Source organism: Anolis carolinensis, chromosome 2 (genome assembly GCF_035594765.1).
Source record: "Anolis carolinensis isolate JA03-04 chromosome 2, rAnoCar3.1.pri, whole genome shotgun sequence".
NCBI classification, from domain to species: domain Eukaryota; kingdom Metazoa; phylum Chordata; class Lepidosauria; order Squamata; family Dactyloidae; genus Anolis; species Anolis carolinensis.
In genome coordinates, this window is record NC_085842.1 from 132,746,943 (window position 1) to 132,768,119 (window position 21,177).

The following is a 21,177-nucleotide window of genomic DNA, read 5'->3' on the forward strand; positions in this document are numbered from 1 at the left end:
ATCACGATTACAGCAAGACAACGGTGTCTTAGTGGGCTTATCCTAGGATGGTGCGTCTTTCCTACTGTTCTGCCAGGGAGAGATCATTGGAAGGTGTTTCTTTTACAAAAGGAGTTAAATAAATGCTTTTCAGGTTGTTTCCTATGAGGAGAGCAGCAGGAAAGGAACAATGTCATGTGGTAAGTCCAAGGCAAAGACATTATTATCTTGCTGTAATTTTGATTTGCTTGCCTTGCATGATAAACTCCTCAGGCAGAAATACTATCTATTTCAAATTGGTTGTGTATTTATTAATTTTAATAAGAGTATTTTTATTAGTAAGCGTAAATATGTGATTTTTACAGGCTCCCCAGTAACTCACAGGGGTAAGAAAATGAGGAAATACAAGTTCCTCAAATCAACATTAAAGTCACACACTTCCCTGCTCACTGACACAGCAATGCCACATCAGTCCAGCAGTGGGAGCCTGCTATTATCAGTAGAATAAAATCTGCTTCTTGTGCTTCAGGAAACACTCTGGGATCTTGAACCATTTCACAAAAAACTCACAGATCACTATCTCTCCGTTTCATATCCAGAACTACACAACTACACAATTCCAACATAACATGAACTCTGAATTGTAAACACAAATTCTTTCTCAGAATGTGGAGATGAGATAAAAAAATGAGATAAAAAAAAGCCAAAGGAAAAAGAGAAAATGGGTCTTAGGAGGAAAACAGCAAGTTATACAGAGAACTGAAGTCCTGCTATTAGACATCTTGTCTGGTTGATTTCCGATTTCAGTATCCACAAAATATTAAATAGTGTTTCCCAAATTTTGTTTTTCCAGGTGTTTTGACTTCTGTTCCAGAATTCCTGATCAATGGCCAAGGCAGCTGAGGCTTCTGGGAGTTGGAGTCCAAAATACCTGGAGAACTGGAGTTTGGGAATCACTACTTTAAAGCAAGGTCAGAGAAGTTTTTGGGCCATAGCTCTCACAATACTTTACTTCTGGTTGTGTTAGGTGAGATTGATAAGAGTTGTTGAGCAAAACTGTTCTTGGGCCAAATTAAAGGTTTTCTCCTCTTGAGAGATCTCCAGCACTCCCCACTCTCCCCGCAAAGGACTATGGAAACACAACCAAACCTCCCAGGCTGGATGCTCTGTCCATTTAGGATAGACAGGTCTTCAGGCAGAGCAGAGTCTTCCCCACCATCTATAGAAGATGCTATATAGACTGAACTTGGGACCTTCTGAAAGCTCAGCAGGTGCTTTACAAGAGAGCTGTGCTCCTTTTCTTCCCTCAAGACATAGCCAGTTTCTCTTCCCCTTTTCTAGGCTGGGCTCACCTCTTGTCTACTGAGTTCTCTTTTCCCTGGTAGCAGCTTCTCAGCAGTTTTCCATTGCTGGCATTAAACATGTAGTTCCGCAAGAAGTCAGCTGTGTTCACAGCCCGGTCAACATACTCCTTCTTACCCAAGATGGCTCCACTCTGAGCAAAGCCAGAGATCATCAACCCTAGGAGACAAGGAGAAAGCTAGAGTCCCCAACAGGGCTCAACTGGAGTTTACAGCTGCAAAATATTCTGTGAGAAGCTCCTAGTAATCAGCAAAACACAGGGCAGGGGCCACTTAGAGATCCTAACTATCTCATTGACCCAAGTTCCTTTCCTGTTGAGATAGCTGCTCACAGAGGAACTTTCCAAATTTACTCATGGTTCAGTTGAATACAGGAGACAGGCTATGATTGTGAAGCAGTAGCATTTATCATATCTAGGTAAGGATAACTTACTGGTGTGTACAATTCAAACATTTTACCTTTCACCAAAGATAAACAATCAACAATCAAAAGTCTTCATGATTTGCAATGCTATTTACTCCCACTGTGTTTTGAGAAGAAAGAATATCCATGAATTCTGGAACCCCATGCTGCAGGCAGTCTCAAAACCAGCATCCATGTCTACCACTTTTTCCATTATTAGGCATCTCCATTTCAGCATGAACAAGAATGTGCCCCCTGCCCCTTTATATATTGTGAAAATATGCGCAAGGGCTACATGGGTGAACAAAGAGACTTTCTAAAACTCCTGTGAAGAAAACAGGAGAAAGCTGCTGCTGCTCCCTGCTGGCGAGATGAAAGAAAGCATTTTGCTCTCATGCTGCCATCAGGGGAAAGAAAAATATACCAGGGACAGAGAAACAAGGAAAAATAATTTTTCACCACATCAGACACTTTACCTCCAATATCAGAGAGGTAGATCTAATGGGATGTTATTAAGCTTACATAGAGTATATACCGTAACTTGGCAGATCGCTGTATTACGGCAAAATGAACAGCCAAGACATTTTGCCATTTCCCCGTGCCCTCCCGATGTGCACAAACATTTGTGTCCCTGAGCTCAGTGCTGGAGAACCCACAAGGGGAGGCTCACCATTCCAGGAGGCCAGCATCTTGGTGTCCAGATGGGGCCGGGGCCGCTGGGCCCGTGCCTTATACAGCTGATCTCTGCTTTTGACAAGCATTGTCTTCAGCTGCTCCAGCCCCAGTCCAAAACGGGCAGCTGTAAGTTCCAGGGAATACTGCACAATCAGGACATTTTTGCCTTTCAGCTCATTGTGAGGGTCCTGAAACCAAAAGCCAACAAAAAGAATAAGCACTTTCTAAGTCAGACTCATGCTGTCATCCTTCTAAGGCCTCAAATACACACACACCCCATTACTGGGATTATTTTTAATTTCCTGATATTCAACCCAATACTAAGACAATCTCTATAATGGGGTGCTGTTCTGCTTCCCTGTTATACATATTTTAGAAGAAAGGAGGCCACTACACACAAAGACAGAGGGAATACAGGGAGAAATTAAGTGGCTTTAGTGCTGAAGGTGGGGATTAAAAGATTGATTCTATACCAGAGGTTGTTTCTGCACTAGACATTGATGTCACTCATGCTGCACAATATTGCCATGGTTGCATTGCAAGAAAATGATTCCTCGGGGCCCATAAAAAGTGACTCTCTCTCTCTCTTCTGAAGACCAAATTATCTGAGAAGCTGTTTACAATTGCTTTGGGGGATACCCAGTAACTGATCTACTTCTGAAGTCAAGTCTCTGCTGATGAGCAGTCAGCATTGTTTGGAACAAGCCATCCCTCCCACCAACCAGAGATCAGCTCTGGCTAACACAAAGATCACTGCACCGGCCTGTCATGGTGGTGTACTCAAAGTCTTTCTTTCAAACGTCCTTCCCAGACTGGTGCACAACAAATGCACTCTTCTCAATGATTCATTGTGCAGGTTCAAGGCATATTCTCAGAAATAAATGCTCCTAACTGGTGGACATCATATCCTCCCATCAATCAAGCAAAAAAAAAAAATATTGCTGAAAAAATATGGTTCCTGCTCAGCTGACTAGTCGATGGTCAATACACCCTACACTTTCCACACCTGCCCTTTGGCCTTAAACATTTGCAACTTTCATTCTCATACAAGAACACTCAACTGCTCGTATAGAAGAAGTGGCCATCCAAAAACATTAGCAGAATGAGAATATGCTTCTGTGACATAGCTATCACCTGCAATCGGATGTCATTAGCACTTGCAGTATTTGCAAGAAGTACATACAATATTTTAAAGCCTCAATACTTTGTAGGAACCAGAATTTGCATGCTAAGCTAAGCACAGTCAGGCCTGGTTAATACTTGGGTGGGAGATCACCAAGGAATACACACTGCCAGAGGTTATATTTCAGAGATAGATAACAACAAATCACCTGTGAGTATTCCATGCCAGAAAAAGCTCTATGTAATTTATGGAGTGTCGTAAGTCAACAACTCAAGCATCCACACACATACACACCCACCTACATATGGAAACAGACGGGTCACATAGTTGGCATACAAGCCATATATCTCACCATATGGGACAGAAAAAGATGTGGACAAAATAGTAGAATCAGGAGAAATGTTAAGGGCAAGACAATGAAAATGGGATAAGAGCAAGCAAAAGAATCAAAATGTAGATTCTAGATATAACCAATGAGCTCCAGCCAGGACCTGTTGAGAAGCCTCTTCCTGCTTTCTTTTCTATCTGCTGTTGGGAGTTTGGGGCCAAAGAAGCTCTAGGCATACCCACATAGTACAGGATGAATTGAATGCAAGTACTGATAAATATATGTAATTATCTGTTATAATTACAAATGATTCTTTGTTTGAAATGATGCTATTTTACCGTATTTCCAGTGTATGATATACCGTATTTTTCGCTTTATAAGACACACTTTCCCCCCCCCCCAAAATAGAGGGGAAAAGTCAGTGCGTCTTATAAACGCAATATGACCTCACGATGACGTCATGCAGTCGCCCAGGCAGACACGCCTCCAGGCGTTCCCACGAGCCCTGCGCTCAAGCCAGCTTTAAGGCCTGCCTCCCATTACATTTTCCCTCCGGAAATGTGAGGGGAAGCCTTGAAAAGCCCACTTCCACGCAGCCGGCGCTCCTCATACCCCCTCATGGAGACATATTTGCATGTGAATGTCTGAATAAATGCCCGAAAGGTGTTCTTTCGAGGGCTGTCCCGTTCTCCCCCGGGTCCTCACCATCCTGAGGGTCGTCTTCGGGGTCCTGCGAGGCGCCGGGAAGCGGGTTCAGGAGCCGCTCCAGCTCCTCCGCCAAGGGCGCCGCCATCTTCCCTGGCCTGGCTTCTCTTCCACCTCGACGGCTGCGAGACTTCATTTCCCAGAAGCCCTCATCATTGCAGAGCGCAGCCGAGGCTTCTGGGAGTTGAAGTTCGCGTGCTCTGAGGTGAGCCAATGAGGAGAGAGAGCCGTTGTGAAACTGGGGAGGGGGGGAGAAGGGTAAGGCACAGTATAGGGGCAATCCTAATGCTGCTGTTGACTGTTTGGTAATGTCTACATACTACATGTTATTTTATTAAAATGTTCTAGGTCATCTTTTAGTTCAAATTATTTTTCCCCATTTTCCTCCTCTGAAAACTAGGTGCGTCTTATCATCTGGTGCGTCTTATAAAGCAAAAAATACGGTAACTGGAAACACCACAAAATGTTTTTAAATGGGTAAGATGTGTGAGAGGCAGAGAGGAAGAATTACTTGAAATGGGCAAGTAATGTTGCATTTTCCTTGGTGATTTTCAAGCTTCTGAGTCATGCCATATCTTCTGATTGTTGTTATCAGTGAGCAGAATGTGGCTAAGTAGAAAGCTGGAAAGAGACTTTGAATTCTAGGGATCAAACTAGACAATACATTTAACTTTTTTTGAATAAATTCTCACTGAAATGGTGAAAGTCATTTTTTTATCACAGCATGTACTTTCCTCACCTATAGCTATTGTTTTTAGTGTGTTTTGGTTAGTGATTAGTTGTAGAAAGTAAATATGGAATGTATACATCTAATTGATGAGACAATATTCCTGAGGAAATCCCATTGTGGGATGTATACAACTCCATGTGTCTGTGTAGTAAGGGATGAGTAGAACTCTGTTTCTCTGGGAGAGAGTGTGGCTTGCCATGTGCTTCCCTAAAATCACATGTTCCTCAGCAACATGTAGCATTTATTCCCTTTGATGTTGGTGGCCAGGTGGTTTTTTTTAACTGACACAGAGTTCAAGAGGATCAAACTGTTCCACACCCCTCTGCCATCTAATTCAGAAGTCTCAATAGCACTTTCTCTGATTGGTCATCTTCCTCAACAACTGCTCAGCTTGCAAGCAGGTAGATTGCTTTTTCTCCCATAAGAACTGTTCTGACATGGATTAGGACAACCCAATTCCAAATCCCAAATTAGGAATTATTAGGCCCATGTCCCACCCAGGCCACCCCTGGCTGCATCTTCCTGCCAACAGCACCTTCATTGGGTTCACATTGCCATCTTCTTTAACCCCATAGTGGTGCATAAAGACATCTGCCACGCTCTTTCTCTCAGGGCTCCCTTCAATGAGGTCTGGCAGGAGGTGCCTGATTTCCTCGGCTGTCCACACACAGAATGCCCCTTCTTGCTTCTTCTCTGATTTGGCAGTGGGGTAGGAATCTGCATCTTCTGCACTGTAGAATCCCCCAGACTAGAAACAAAATCAGCACCATTAATGTACACCTTATCTGAAGTACATGCACCAGTCCATTCCTCCAACACAGAGACATCATTGACAAGGCAGCCAGGAAAATCTTGCTCCAAAACATTTAGGAAGTCTGGACATATGCATGGTCATTCATGGTCATGGGATGTGGCTTGGCAATTTACATCCCAAAGTGTTTGCTTTGATTGAATGAGTTTGTCCCAGAGAACCAATGCTTAAGCTTCAGGAGCAATGCTTAAGCTTCAAGAGCCTTAGAGGTATCCAAGGAAAATTTGGAAATGTTGGCTCAGAACCATGATTATTAGAACATGCTGCAATCAAAGGAGCAATGAGGGAAACCTCCAGTAAAAGAAAGGAGTTCTGCATTTCATATGATTCAAATAAGCCTCCACACCACCTGAAAGAATCACAACCCATTTTGGAGGCAGTTAGCTTCTAATCCATTATTAATTTTTATGGCACATGTTAATGACATTCTGAAAGACGCTGAGAGATGATCTGATGTGGTAACTCAAATACAGTGGCAAATCGACATAATACTATGTATACTCAAGCACAGGTCTAGAAATTTTAGACAAAAATAAACTACAAAATCCTCCATCAATTTATTCATGGGTTAATTTAAACACTTTATGTTTAATTGTTACAAAAATAGAAACCACCCCTTTCTCTAAGTAGAATGAAGAACTCTAAAACATCAGTGTATTTCACAGCTAACCCAAGTTGCTTTCTCTAGAACTGGCCTAAACAACTTGCAGCCTATATCAAGTAAAACATGCCTGAGAAGAATAAGCTCTGTATTTCTTTTAGGGAAGGATGCACTAGGACTATATTATTTCCAGCCCATGATGCTGGAACCTAGGGCCAGAATTAAAAACTGAGATGGATGCTGGTGGCCACCAAACAGCTTCTAAAGGTCATAAGAGAAAACCCTGAGATGGTAGCTCACCTTGTCACTCAGGTCCCGGGAAGCATACAGCAAAATATCAGCCACAATGTCTGCAAAGAATTCATCGCCAGAAATCTGTTTAAGAACATAAAGAAGATTTTATTCTTGAGAAAATGAGAAGTGGGCGTTGGTTAATAATTTTTGCAGCTTACAATGTGCTGTGCAAGGAGAATGATGCTTTAATTGTGGGAAATTATGCTGGTGCAAGGATAATTAATCCATAGTGAAGCCAGCAGGGGCTTGCCTTGAGTCCCTATACTGGGAGAAAGGCGGGATCAAAATCAAGTATATTAAAAAATAAATACATGTAAAAATTCAAAAGTATAGTACTGCTATTGGAATAGAAAAAAAGGTTTTAGTTTGCCATTACAAATCAAATTCAAAATACAAGCTCAAAAGTCTTTCTGGAGAAGAAAAACCCAGTTGTGGGAGAAATCCACACCCAGGTTATTCGGACCCAGGGCATTTGAGCAGCTGTTGCCTACTGAATAAATGATAGGAACTGGGATCAAGGGATACATGCTCTCTTCTTGGTTTTCTTAGGACATATATGGTTCAATGGTTCCCCCACTCTATAAACTCAGAAATAAAATTGCCACAAAATAGATATAGCTCAGGACCTGGCAGGATGATAAATAATCAGTTCACCACTCCATGGATTTCCTGAGACACTTGTACACACCCTGCCCATAGAGGCATTCCTTTCCGAGCACAACTGGGTATATCTCAAAGAAATTTTGCAACAGTCTGAGTTTGTGTTTTCTGGCTACAGAATCTGGAGGAATAACAGAATCCATACAGTGCTTTGGCTCAAATCTATTTTGAAAATACTGGTGATCTGAATGTGACACCCCTAGAGCTATGAGCAGAAGAGAGGACATGAAACCAAGATCATCTCAGGGTATGGGGAGGCCAATAATCCAAATGCAAAGGCAGCAGGGAGGATGGTTTAGAGGCTTGCTTGGCTAATCTTCTTAATTCTCATGGATTCCACAACAGCAAATCCTTTTCAAATTGCATCTGGAAAGCCTGGTAATGGGGAATTAAAATTAGAATGGAGTAGGAGAATGGTTTGTAAGAAAAGTTCTAATCTCTAGCTGCATTTGAATCAACAAAGACTTTTGCTGCACATCTAGAATACTGTATATGCAGCCGATTTGCCTCAAAAGAACCCTCCAAACAGCACAGAAATGTTGCTTTAGTTTCCATTGGGTGAAAAAATAACACAGAACCTATCTCTCTCTTTTCTGCCTCCTAGCTCCCACCCACCAACCCTCACTCAACCTGTAGGTGCTTGAAGGCTTACCTTTTGAAAAAAAAGCTAGATGGAAGTTGGATATACCTACAGAATTGGGTGACTGTGTGTGAAAAGTAATACAGGGAAAGTCAGGTCACGTAACCCACTTCTACCCAGTCACTTTCCCAGAAGGGACTGCTCTGGCTGAAGTCCCAAGAGAATTTGTATCACCATAGAGCATGACTGCCATAGAGAAGGAGTGTAGATGTCTTTGTTCCAGAGAGCCAATACTTGTTTCACTCCCCTCTGAAATCCTGTATAAATACCAGCTGCTTTACAATACACAAAGCAACAAGCCTCCATGTTGCTGTTTTCATTTCACTACTGAATTGCCAGTAAAAAAAGGGGTGAAATGTTGTACAGAATGCACTATTGCCCTCTATTACCAAAAACAGCCTAAGAGGAATAAAGCAAGCAACACAATCTTTTTCTTCCCTCTGCTTTATTCTCTATGCATGAATCACAGAGTTCAAGGAGCTAAGTATCTGTTTATAATAATGTCTCCTTACTTAATCTTCTTTCACCTAGTAATTTCCATCTTGTCAATGACAAGTGGGAAATTTGAGGTTAAAGTGGGTTCAAGTATTTTCCTTTTTAACGGGCAATTATATCTCAAGTCATGAATTGACCTGGATTCCGATTGAGGATCCAGACATTGGAAAATATACAGCAACAAGGATAATTATTCTCTTGGACTACAACTTGCAGAATGTCAAAGCCTACTGAGGGATTTCTGTGAGGAACAGACAAAAAAAAAGTACTTAAAAATACAATACTTTTCCAGAGATTCATCAGTCTTTTCATGTTCTTTTTATGCTATCAAAGTGAATGTTTTACAGACACATCTATGAAAGTCCCTAACACTTATCACCCAATCCTTGCCTAAATGACCTGGGTCAGATAGTTCACAAGTAGATGAATGTATTTTGTTTCTTGGCTAACTGTAGCATTTCCCTTCTCCAGCATAGCTAACAATAGTCGTCTAAATGTCAAGAAAAAGGGGCAGTCATGTGGGATTCCACTACTTTGGAAATTTACCATTTCCTCCTTGTATCTTGGAAACATCCCAGCATAAGAACCTGTTTCCTGTCCCACTTTTGCTAGAAAAAAAGCATTGTTCATTCACCAGTCTTTCTGGCTGCAGAGTGAACTCTATGACATATTGCTTAGAGAGCTCTTGCTGGGTAATACCTGAAATGCCTTGGCAAAAACTACTGCCAGTTGCCCTTGATCATATAGCATCTTCTCAAAGTGAGGGACATGCCAACGTTGGTCAGTGGAGTAGCGATGGAAGCCCTAAAGAAGAGGAAGAAGAGACAATAAAATGAAAAGTTTAATAATTTCTCCCCAATTTAGAACTGCGGTTAGATCTCCCACACCTAGTTTTTAACTGAAATGTTTGTTTGTCTAAACTAGGGTTATCTTGAGTTAATTCAAAAGTACAGACAGTCCAAGCCACTCAAACATAGAGGTTCCAAAACAGGCCAGAGAGCCCAAAGGATGGGGAGACCATCATCATCATCAAAATTGTTTTTATTATGATGTTGCCGTATAATTGATGACTCTATGATGTTCAATGTATTGATTGGGCCTGGTCCCCATGTGAGCCACTCCGAGTCCCCGTTGGGGGAGATGGAGGCGGCATGCAAAAATAAAGTTATTATTATTATCATCATCATGGGCAATCATTCGTGGTTGAGTATGACTGTCTTCCGGAGGTAGAGTCTTAACTGTGGATACATAAATGACTGTGAAGACCTATTCTGGATGCATGTAGTCTTTCACAATGAGGATATATATTTCCAAATGGAAGGTGATCACGACAAGGATTTGCTTAAGCTGACTTCTGGAGGCCAAAAAAATGAGGCCACATTTCCCCCAGGGAGGCTCAAGAGGAGGAATTTTGTCACTATCTGCTTGTTATCCTGGAATTCTGATCCTATGTAATATCATATACTGTATTCTATTTCTGAGTTTCCTAAATACCATTGAATTGTCTGAATGTGCATTCAAAATGCACCACATCTGCACAAGGAGATTCTGGCAGTCCCAGGAAAATCCCACAATATGAAGAAGTATAAAACTTGACGTACATTGACCGGAGGCAGGAAGGAACCACCCCAGAAGAACTATTCCCATGATTATGTCTGACAACTGAGAATGGAGAAATGGATAGCCAGTGGCAAGGATGGCTGGAATAAAGTGATTGAAAATGGAAGGAAGAAGAAGAGATGCAATGATGTGTGTGTATATGTGCAAACCGTCTGTAAAAGTATGGTGACCCCATGGATGTCATATGGTTTTCATGGGCAAGAAAGACTCAGAGGAGGTTTTACAAGTTCATTTTTCTGAAATAGTTTACAGCACCTAGTATTCACTGATGGTCTACCATCCAAGTACTAATCCGGGCTGACTGTGCTAAGTTTTTCTTTAACATCAGTTGGATTCTGGTGACTTTAGGTTTTTAGGCCATCCAATGAATGTATAAATTTAAATCTAGAGAGACCATCTCATTGTCTAGTCCTCCTTTGCAGTGAGAAGCTATTTTAAATGCACTCTCTTGCAAAGACAAGCAATAGCTTCTGACAGAAATCAGCATAGAAATTTCAGGTTTTAATACAGCCAGAGATGGACATCCCAAAATAGTATGATGAGAACTGAACATAGTCAGCAAGTCAGGAGTGCTGATTCACTGAGGGAAGTCAGGGGATGAGAGAATAGGGCATTTGTGTGGACAGCATAATTTGGCTGAAAACCTGAACAACTTTTTGAAATCAGCCTGGGGCCACAAATGCTTTCAGTCAGTCCAGGTGCATATATTTGTCAATAACATCTCTGTACCAAATTGCCTTCCTTGCATCAAAAAACTGACACTATTTCTACTTTATCTCATAAGCAAGTAGAAAATTCAAAGTATGTTAAAGAACTCCACCTGCTGCCTAGCATTTATGGGTCCTAAATTTCAATTCACAGGCTGACCTGGGTCCCAGCTGAGAATAGAATATTTCCCCAGAGATGGTTGAACTATGACCAAGCCACCAACAAATCTCCTAGCAAAGCCTCCACCACTTTCATCAAATATTCCAGCAATTCACATTCCCACAAGGCTCAGCTGTCCAGCAGACTCACAAGAAAGAGTTTCATGGAGAAGGAGACACAAAAATCCTTTCTGTGTAAATGGTATTCCTCACTTCACTTGTTTGGCAAATTGTAGGGAGGGTGATTTTGATTGCAAAGACGAAGACAGCAGGGTGAAAAAAATATTACTTTAGAAACTTCTGACTGCAAAAAGGGGAACCCACCAACATAACATCTCCCTTTTTACCTGAGCAATATGATCATGAATGCCACCATATGCCATCATCTTGAGTGTGTGCAAGGCCATCTGAAGAGCACGAGCTCCTTCAGAAGTGGATCGATGAAGAGCCCAATAGGAGAAGAGGAAATTCATGTTAACTGCAATACAAGAAAGTGGGCAAGTAATGAATCCAACACAATTGCCTATGCAGAGCTACCTCCTCCTAATTGACCTCCAGCCCAGGAATAGTAAAAGGCATCCCACTGTTGTTAATCTTGGACTAACCTGGAGTTGGGAACTTGGGAGTCTCTGAGAATCCACCATATTCTTCATCATAGGACTCTGAGAGTTGCTGGAAACATCTGCTCATCACCTCCTTCAAAGAAGGAGGTATTTCCTCCCCTCGGACACCAACATCCACCCTGGCTAACAGTGCAGACAAGATTTTCTGGCTGTTTTCCAAAAGTGCAGCTCTGTTCCGTTTCCACTGGAGGAAAAAAAGGATGTGAGGAGGGAAAGACAACTAAGTCATAGTTCAGCTACTCTCTGTTCATATTTTTTGCCTAACCCAACCATCAATCTCCTATGGGCGGAGGGGGAGACCCACTCCTTTCTCAGATAGATTTTGAGGGTGCTTTCTAGTATTAAAGCAAAACATGTTATGATGCTTGAAAGGTGTCTGGTTTGCCCACTGAAGATATTTCTTCACAAGTATGAATCCAAGGATAAAATATTAATACAGAGGAGACATTCATAGTGAGTGCTTTTCAGGCATCACCACATCTGCATGGAAGTGTTCCCATAAGCTTTCATCCAGCAGCCATGATGTCAGAATTGGCCCCAGAATGCCAAGTGTTAGTCTTATCGACCATGAAAATGTTTACTGAAAAGACTACATATGTAGTATTAATTAAAACTAGACTCCAAAGTTATTTCAAAGGTACAATAAAAAGAAGTGGCAACATTAACTAATTTCTACCTCATATTGATGCAGCATAGGAAATCTGTACCTATTATCCACTTTCTCCTTCTTTGTCTTCATGGAACCATCACTAACTTCAACAGTCCAAATTAGTCCACATTCCCCCATTAATCTTTACTGTCAGAACCGGCACTAACAGCAGATCAGTTTGATCACTGGTATTCTTTTTCCAATAAGAACCTGAAATTACAACACAATCTTGGGTGCTGAACTCGTACCTGCTCTAGGATGCGGATCAAAACAGTCCGAAAGCCAACTTGGTAAATGCCATCCTCAGGAGGAAAATAGGTCCCCCCTACAAATGGTTTGAGGTCAGGAGTCAGCCATACACTCATTGGCCAGCCCCCTCCACTGCTGGTTGCCTGTAGAAGACATAATGAGATGTGTTAAGATTCCCTTCCCACCGCCATCCAGAACAACCAGGGAGAAGAGTTTTCTCCCACTTCTCCTTCTGCTGCCTCTCCAAGTACCAACTCCGCACCTGCACAAAGGTCATGTAAACTTTGTCCACATCTGGCCGCTCCTCACGATCCACCTTGATGGACACAAAGTTCTCATTCAAAATTTGAGCAATCTCTTCATTTTGGAAGGACTCATGCTCCATCACGTGGCACCAATGGCAGGTTGAATAGCCAACTAAAAACAAATGCGGTCTGTTAACAAGGGACTGGTGAATGTACAAAGCAAACTTCAGAAATTATTTTTTAAAATCTATTTTTAAAATGACAGAGAGATGTAGCCTAAGAAGAAACACAACAGCTGTGACCCTATGCAGAAATATAATTTAAGGAGCTTAGAAAATAAGTGAGGAAGAATATACATATGCATAAAAATGAATGCATGAATTAAAGTTCGCAGAAAGGTTTTAGCCTCGCTGATAAGAAAAATTATGGCATAATATGTTAAGAACCATTTTGAGAGCAAGGAGCTACCAGCAAGGAGCTAGTAAATCTAAGAAACATGAAGGAAAGTGTTGAATATGATATTTCTGTAGCAACTACAATATTCAGTACATAATTAAAATTAACAATATCAACCCAAAGGAGCAGACACTTTTAGAGGTTTCAGTTCCTCTATTTGTTACATCAACAAAATATGCCAGAAAGGTCTGCAAGCTTTCAAATTTTCAGATCACCTCATCAGCCTAAGTGGTACCAGAAAAGATGGGAAAGAAAAAGATACAAATGTATTATTGCCTTGTAAACTACAAATCCTAAAAGAGAAGCATCAGAACACTAGAAAAAGAAGACAAGAAGGCATAGCTTATGTCTCCTAAAAACTGATGAAAAACAACAAATTCCCCAGGGAATGAGGGCCTACTTCTTACAATCTTTCTTCTTCCCAAATACACATTTATTCTCTCAGGTTTCAAGCAACTTTTAAGAGAATAGGTAACACTGCTTTCTTTTCTATGTTTCAAAGAACTTGTGTATATGCCCTATACATAAATGTATAATTTATGAACCTATGCATATGGATAGCATGGAACAAAGCAGTTCCTTTATTACCTGACAAAAAAATCAACTTATCCTCTTTCTTTGCTTTATCGAAGGCTTCCTGGCCCCATGGGTACCTAAAGGAAAGGGAATGGGAGGAAGATTCAGGGATTTATTTCTGCATATCATCATTTAATATGCCTGTTATTTAATGCAGGCAGCTGGTTTGAAGCATAATATTCACATGCAAGCACTTTTAAGTAGTCACTAGGCAAAAGAAGGAACACGTTTTCAGATGCTTATTGACGGTTGAGTTTTGTCCTCTAAACAGACTTTTTTAGTTATCGTATTCTGTTGTATAAAAACCCCAATGTTTTCCAGCCCTTGTACTACTAACTGGTCCTCTTTATGGGCTACACATTTAGCCTAACAACAGCAGATATTTCTGGAATTGCTGGAAATCTCTCTCCACAGATGATTTGTATAACAGTCCAGTTATATGGAGATAGAGAATGCCAGCAACTGCAGCTTTGTTTTAAACAGGATAACCAAAAAAAAGTGTAAAGAATAAAACTGATTCATTTTTGGCTGTGGATTCTAGTATGTGATTTCCAATACCTGTTGTGATACTTTTAAATAAAAGATAAGTATGCAGTATCCACTGTGGCTGGGGAGTTTAACTCTCCCTGATCCATAAAAGGCAGAAGAGAATAGGTAGAGAATCACAGAAACATGGATTTGGAAATGGTCCATAGGTCATTGAGTCCCATGCCGCCGTCCGTCCGTCTCCTCCCCCCCCCCCCCACATACACACACACACACACACACACATACTCACTCTCAATACAGGAACTCTAGCTAAAGCATCCCCAAGAGATAGTTTACTTGAAGACACCCAGAGGAGGAGACCCCATAACCGATCTAAGCAATGATTCCATTACTGAAAAGTTTTTACTGTCAAGAAGTTTCTTCTAATGCTCCATCTATCATCCCATTACTAATTCCAAAGAAAGAGCTATGGGGCCAAGGAACAAAACACCTGCCAAAGCAACTCATCCACCAAATCTAATAGCATGTTGAGGGCTGTGTCTGTGTACGTGTTTGCTCCACCTCAAGTGTGTACTGAGATGAAGGATCACTTAGTACAGGCCATAGAATAGATTGTACACTTCATTAAAATTCAGGCTTGCTATTGATTTTAAATCTCTATGGACCACCAGAGATTAACAGCATCTTTCTGAGTACTGAATAACAGCAAGAAATTATTGACGTCTCCTGCAGAAATTGGGAGGATTAAACTGAGGGACTGCAGATTTCAGGATTCCGCTTCCCATTAGGAAAGGAAATCAGACCGCTACAAAAGCTGTTGCAACCCCCAGCACTCCTCAACTTTGGTAACGCTACTGTACAATCCAAGAGCATCTGTTGAGAGACGCCTTGCCCACTCCTGAACTATGTAGTCAAACTGTCTCAGGGTGTATCTACACTGCAGAATTAATGCAGTCTGGCACCACTCTAACATGGTTCCATGTTATGGAATTCGGGGAGTTGTAAGTTGAGAAGGTCTTTAGCCTTCTCTGCCAAAGAGTATAATGCCTCATCAAACTACATGTCTCAAGATTCTATAACACTGAGCCATAGCAGTCAAAGTGTATTAATTCTGCAGTGTAGATGCATCTCCAGTGTTGATCAATACTGAAAGAGATTAGGCCCTTTTAAATAATGTAAAATTAAACCTGTTCTTCATTACCATCATATTTTCATACATTCTGCTTGGAAAGGTAAAATTAAGTTCCAAAACTAGAGATACCTGCTTTGCTCACCCTTTTTCAGTGTATATTTACTATTTACTCCATTTATATAGAACCTTTACACAACAATGCATATACAACACAGCATGCAATGACATAATCATATGCTTTTTTAAAAGAGTAATTGAAAACCATTGGCACCAAGGACTAAGCATCACAAAAAAACAATGCAGAACTCTTAAAAAAGGCCTTATTGAATAAAAAGGACCAATTTTCAAAAAAAAATGTTGCAAAATGGGAGAAAGTGGGGCCCTTCAGATCTTTCAAAAAACAGCATTGCAAAGTTGCAGTACCACCACTGAAAATATTCTGCCTCTAATGCCCAATTGTGGGATTTCTAGCAACAACTGAGGTTGACCTATGTGCATGAACGTTTTACATAGATATTTCATAGTCTCATTTCCACCCTCCTTCCCTCTCTTTCTCTTTCTCTCCCTCTCCCTCTCACACACACTCATTTACAGCTCAAGGAGCTTATAGCTAAATTTAAACAGTAACAGAGACAAGAAACGAAGGGAAGGGAAGGGAAAGGATAAAAAAGAAAGCCACAGGACTAAATGTTTTTGTTAAATACTTTAGCTTTGTCACAACCCAGAATTAGATCAACAAGAGATAAGGCATCAACTTCATGGAAATGTTCCATTTGGAAGAGAGACTTGAAACCCAAGTATGGGTACAGTGCGTCACGGGGAGGGTTTCCAAGCCTATGACACTGCTTTTTAAAGTGTAGATCTCGACCCCATTAGCTCAATGTTGCAGTCATGAAAAAACTAGCAACAATAAAAGGTTTTTGAACACCACCCATTTACACAAATCTTTTAGTTACAACATTCAGTGTGTACAGTGGACTCTGGAGAAAATGCTTCAGCTGTACTCCACACAAAAAGGAAAATCGGCCTGTTTAGAAAACATTGCAAATGTTGGCTTTTCATGAGTAAATGTTTTGTTTTTATACCTATTTTATATACCTATATGAGCCATGTAAAAATGTCTAAGGCAGAAAGGGGTCACAAGTGGAAAAGGTTTAAGAAGCCCCAGGGCCCTTCCACACGGCCATATAACCCAGAATATCAAGGCAGAAAATCTCACAATATCTGCTTTGGAGTGTGTTGTCTGAGTCCACACTGCCATATATTCCAGTTCAAAGCAGAAAATGTGGGATCTTATTCAGCTGTGTGGAAGGGGCCTCAGTCTATGAAATTCCAAAGCTATTTTCCCCACAGTCCTTCCATCTTTCCACAATCCACCACTCCTGAAATGAAAACTACTCTTACCAGTCAACAGGATTATGGGCATGTTGAAGGAGGTAAGGAGACTTCTCATGAACCAGACGATTAGTGTGGAGAGCACTGGAATGGCTATCCTTCCCTCCTGTGGCCATGGCTAAGGCTGTTCTCAGGAATATCGTTCTGCAACAAGAAGCAGGGACAGAAGGCTATTAGCCTGGCTAATCTCCAAAGCACCAAGACCTGGACTGATTCCCAGTATTAGTCCTCTTGTGAGACCCACAGCAGACATCCTGGGGAGATCAGCATCTGGGCAGGCTAAAGGCTGCATTGTCAATAAATATTGCAGGCTTGTTTCATTAATGAAGAGGAGAATAGGGAGCAATGAAATGCTGACTTGGAGGCCTTGGGGGCAGCTTTACGGGGTTTCTGCCAGATCTGAACTACTTGTATACTGATCAGAACCATTTCAGGAGCTCCCTATGTAGGCCTACTGAAAGAAATCTTGCTGTTATGTGTGAGCTATAACAGAGCTAACAATGAGCCTTTCTCCTAGCCTAAGAATCCATGACCTGCACACCCCCGTGATCCATACATACAAAAACCTACAACTGTTTCTCGATATATAATGTTTATGATAAACACAACAGAAACAGGCTTAGTTTTGAAGTGCCAGAATCATTATCAATAATAAAGGCAATGTTCACACATCATGATCAGTTATGGTGTGAATCATCAGGATGGGCAACACTGTCTCTGTTAGAAGGTCATTATGATTAACCTAAGAGAGAGATCACTATTAAACTGTATGCTACAGCTCTTTTTACAGTGGTAATTCTTTCAGTATTTATGTAATCTTGTTTGTTATCCAGCCACAAAGCATAATCATAACCCATAATTTCTTGTGGGCTTGTTGAAACTATCACTTATTGTGATTTCCAAGCCTATAATAATGTCTTCAGCATCTCACCCTTGTAAGAAGAGCAGACAAAAGAAGTGGAGCATAAAAACAAACTAGAAATGAAGAAGACATGCCAAGGTTTGTTTGGTTGTATTATCATGAGTTTATGATGAGCTCTGATTAGAACTCGGATGGGAAACGTTCAATGAACACTGGGTGCAGCAGGGTACACAGTATTTCAGAGATTGGAACTGGCAAACCACCTCTGAATTTTCCTTATCTAAGAAAACCCTATGGCTTTCAGTAGACGACTACACTGAGACAGCCGTACTCTGGCCATATTGTCCCTAGACAAGACAATGATGCTTGGCAAGGTAGAAGATAGCAGGAAATGTGGATGGATAGGCTCAGTCAAGGAAGCCATGGCTGTCCTGGGTCTGTTGAACCTGAGCAGGGCTGGTGATAATAGGGTGGCTGGAAATCTATCATTCATGGAATTGACATAGCTCAAAGTTAACAATGGCAGTTATCAGCAGCAAGTACTTAGTATTTCTGAGATTTGTACAGAGATAACATTGAAAAGGTACTGTCTACCCACATGCTCATAATTTAACAAATTGGTCATCAAAAGAAAAATGAGGTAGACAAGCTACCATTTTAAAAACTTTTTTGAGGAAAGAGGAAAGCAGGCAAATTCAGGCACCACAGTTGAGGTCTTGTTATAAGGGGAGTTCTAAAGCCAACGAAAATTACAACGGTTAGAAAACATTCAACAAAATTGGAATATCATCCAGCTATCTTCTCTTTAATGATTGAATATCCTTAGATTCAGGCTACCTGTTATTTCTATACCGGACAACTTCATTTAATAAAAACAGCTCTTTTGTTTCAGATCTGCCATGCTTACAGCTCTCTGGCGTTGCTTCTATTAAAATTTCTGATTAGGCTGCCTCTCTTGTCTACCCGTCTCAACAGGCCTTGACAGTTTCTGCCATTACAACGAACATATGCAGAGTTGTCAGTTTTCAAAATAGTTCTAACTCCACCCACATTCCAGAATGTTATTTGTGTTGACCAATCAGAATCTACATTTTCTGTTGGGAGTCAGCAGTATCTTGGGAATCTCTAACTCAGCTCTTCTGCAAACTAACGCATAGAAACTGGACCATCTTAAATAATATGGCAAACTGTGATTTGTCTTTTAAGGCTGTTGCCTTAAAAGTACATCTCAAAGAGTTTAGCAGATACACTTGAGAAGATGGCTTGTATACTTGACAAACCCTCTTTTGTCATCTGAAAGTCCAAGAAGTCAAGTATAGTCAAGGAATAATGCTATGTATTAGACGTGTACATTTTGGCTGAACCTCAATCTATTTCTGCTGCTCAAATTTCGGGAGACCGAGATCCATTTTTGCTTGCCTCTCGGGAAAAAGGCAGGTAGCTGAATAGCTGTGTTTGGTCTGCTGCCAAAAAATGCAGCTACAGTAGATCCGACCCAGTAATGTGGCGGCTCCCCAGGCTCCCCTTCTGGTCATTTTTAGGGCTATCGGGATGAAAATGACCACACTTGGAGGAAACATCAATCACTGTTAGCCCACAATGTTTCGTAACATTTGGGTCATCCTCTGATTTTTAGGAATTTTGTTTCTTTTTAGAAATAAACTCTCCTTAAAAATTGCACAAAAGGTACCCCCTGCTCCCCCCCCCCCCCCCCCGCTGTAACCTTTCCAGGAGCAGCAGCAGAGCACCATTCCTTCCTGCCAAATGTCAAAGATGTACTTCCACATCACACAGCCCAGTGCCTCACTATTACACTTTCTTTTGTACTAATAAAAAACAACAGCAAGCAACTTCTTATAGTGTGATTTGTATTATGTTGCCTATGTTTTGTTCTTATGTTGTTTGGGCCTCTGCCCCATGTAAGCCGCCCCGAGTCCCCGTGGGGAGATGGTGGCGGGGTATAAATAAAGTTTTTATTATTATTATTATTATTATTATTATTCCAAAGTTTTTGCATTTCTTGTTCTCACAAAACATACTGGAAGAGGCCAGCAGCAGCAACAAGCGAGCATTGTCCCCTTATTAGAAAAACACTCCTGTATGATCCACTGGGGAGGGGGGACTTTTTCAAAATGTATTGTGGAAAATCTAGCCATGTTTAGAGGAAAAACATATTTTTGAAGCATGTTATTTTAAGTCTTTGCGGTTCAGAGTTACATTCTGAAAAGGGGTCTGTGTTTTTATCTAACTTGCAAAGGAACAAAACATAGGTTAAGAACCTCTGACTTATAGAAACTTCATGAATTTCATAGGATGTTCTTAGGATACTTGCAGGTGGTTTACTATTGGCTTCCTCTGAAATATAGTCTATAGGATTGTTTCTAAACTATGTGATATGGGGGACCAGAAAGGGTTTTCTACCCAGTGTACTAGGAACAGGCACCATATCTGTGTCCGTTAACTGCAACTGTTTTTTTTTTTTCCTGGAAACTTGTCAGAACTTGTATCTGATGGATCTGGAATCCGTAGTACTTTAAGTAACACTGGCCTATGATGCCTGGTATTCCCTGAAGGTCTCCCTTCCAAGTACTAACCAAACTTAGCTCCATTCAACTTCCAAAATCAGATAGGAACTGATTCAGCATATTTAGGCTTACAATTGGCCATCTAAAATATCACTAGTCCCCCACATGCCTACACAGTGATATTCCTCACAAACCATCACTATGCATAGTGGTATCCTACCACAAACACAGTGCTATGTCTCACATATGATTCCTTTTACAACATGACTACAATTCGGTTTATTAATAATTTTTATTCAAACACACAAACAAAGAAAAAAGATACTTATAAAATACAGCAGCAACAACACAAAATGAAATTAAGAGTACAAAGAAAAACAAAGCAAAAACCACTACCATAGAAAACAAAAAAATTCTTTATATACAAAAATACCTAATACTCCTATATCTACAACATACAACATATACACATCCTAAACAAACACATACTAGTTTACATGACTAATAATTCTTGAATTTCATACGTTAAAAAACTGTCAGAAACATTTATGTATAATCTGGTTTTACAGGTGACATTTACAGACTTCTGCAAAAAGGTTCATTAGGTAAGTGACAAAAGCATTTTTACAAGCAATTTAGGAAACATTACTTAATTTGCAGTTGGCCCAGAGAAAAAGTTTTGGTA

General features: G+C 40.7%; 1 protein-coding gene and 1 long non-coding RNA gene across 4 annotated transcripts in view; one reads left to right on the top strand and one right to left on the bottom strand.

Annotated features, from left to right (window-relative positions):
• The window catches only part of LOC134296238 (uncharacterized), a 320,710-nt gene that overhangs the window by 273,205 nt on the left and 26,328 nt on the right, over positions 1–21,177 (top strand). The gene's annotated exons all lie outside the window — the stretch shown is intronic.
• spata20 (spermatogenesis associated 20) overlaps positions 1–21,177 on the bottom strand; it is a 53,521-nt gene that overhangs the window by 27,008 nt on the left and 5,336 nt on the right. The window contains exons 1-12 of one of the 3 annotated variants that reach the window (XM_062970569.1): positions 18,875–18,996; positions 17,115–17,249; positions 14,102–14,166; positions 13,075–13,229; positions 12,812–12,955; positions 11,897–12,098; positions 11,639–11,769; positions 9,505–9,609; positions 7,017–7,091; positions 5,840–6,052; positions 2,414–2,606; positions 1,332–1,500 (exon numbers count right to left, since the gene is read on the bottom strand). In XM_062970569.1, coding sequence (XP_062826639.1) covers positions 1,332–1,500; positions 2,414–2,606; positions 5,840–6,052; positions 7,017–7,091; positions 9,505–9,609; positions 11,639–11,769; positions 11,897–12,098; positions 12,812–12,955; positions 13,075–13,229; positions 14,102–14,166; positions 17,115–17,221 — 1,559 coding nt within the window. In that variant the 5' untranslated portion in view covers positions 17,222–17,249; positions 18,875–18,996. Of the gene's footprint in view, positions 1–1,331; positions 1,501–2,413; positions 2,607–5,839; positions 6,053–7,016; positions 7,092–9,504; positions 9,610–11,638; positions 11,770–11,896; positions 12,099–12,811; positions 12,956–13,074; positions 13,230–14,101; positions 14,167–17,114; positions 17,250–18,804; positions 18,997–21,177 lie in introns of those variants that run through there. The other 2 variants (XM_062970568.1, XM_062970567.1) reach the window with 2 other exon arrangements.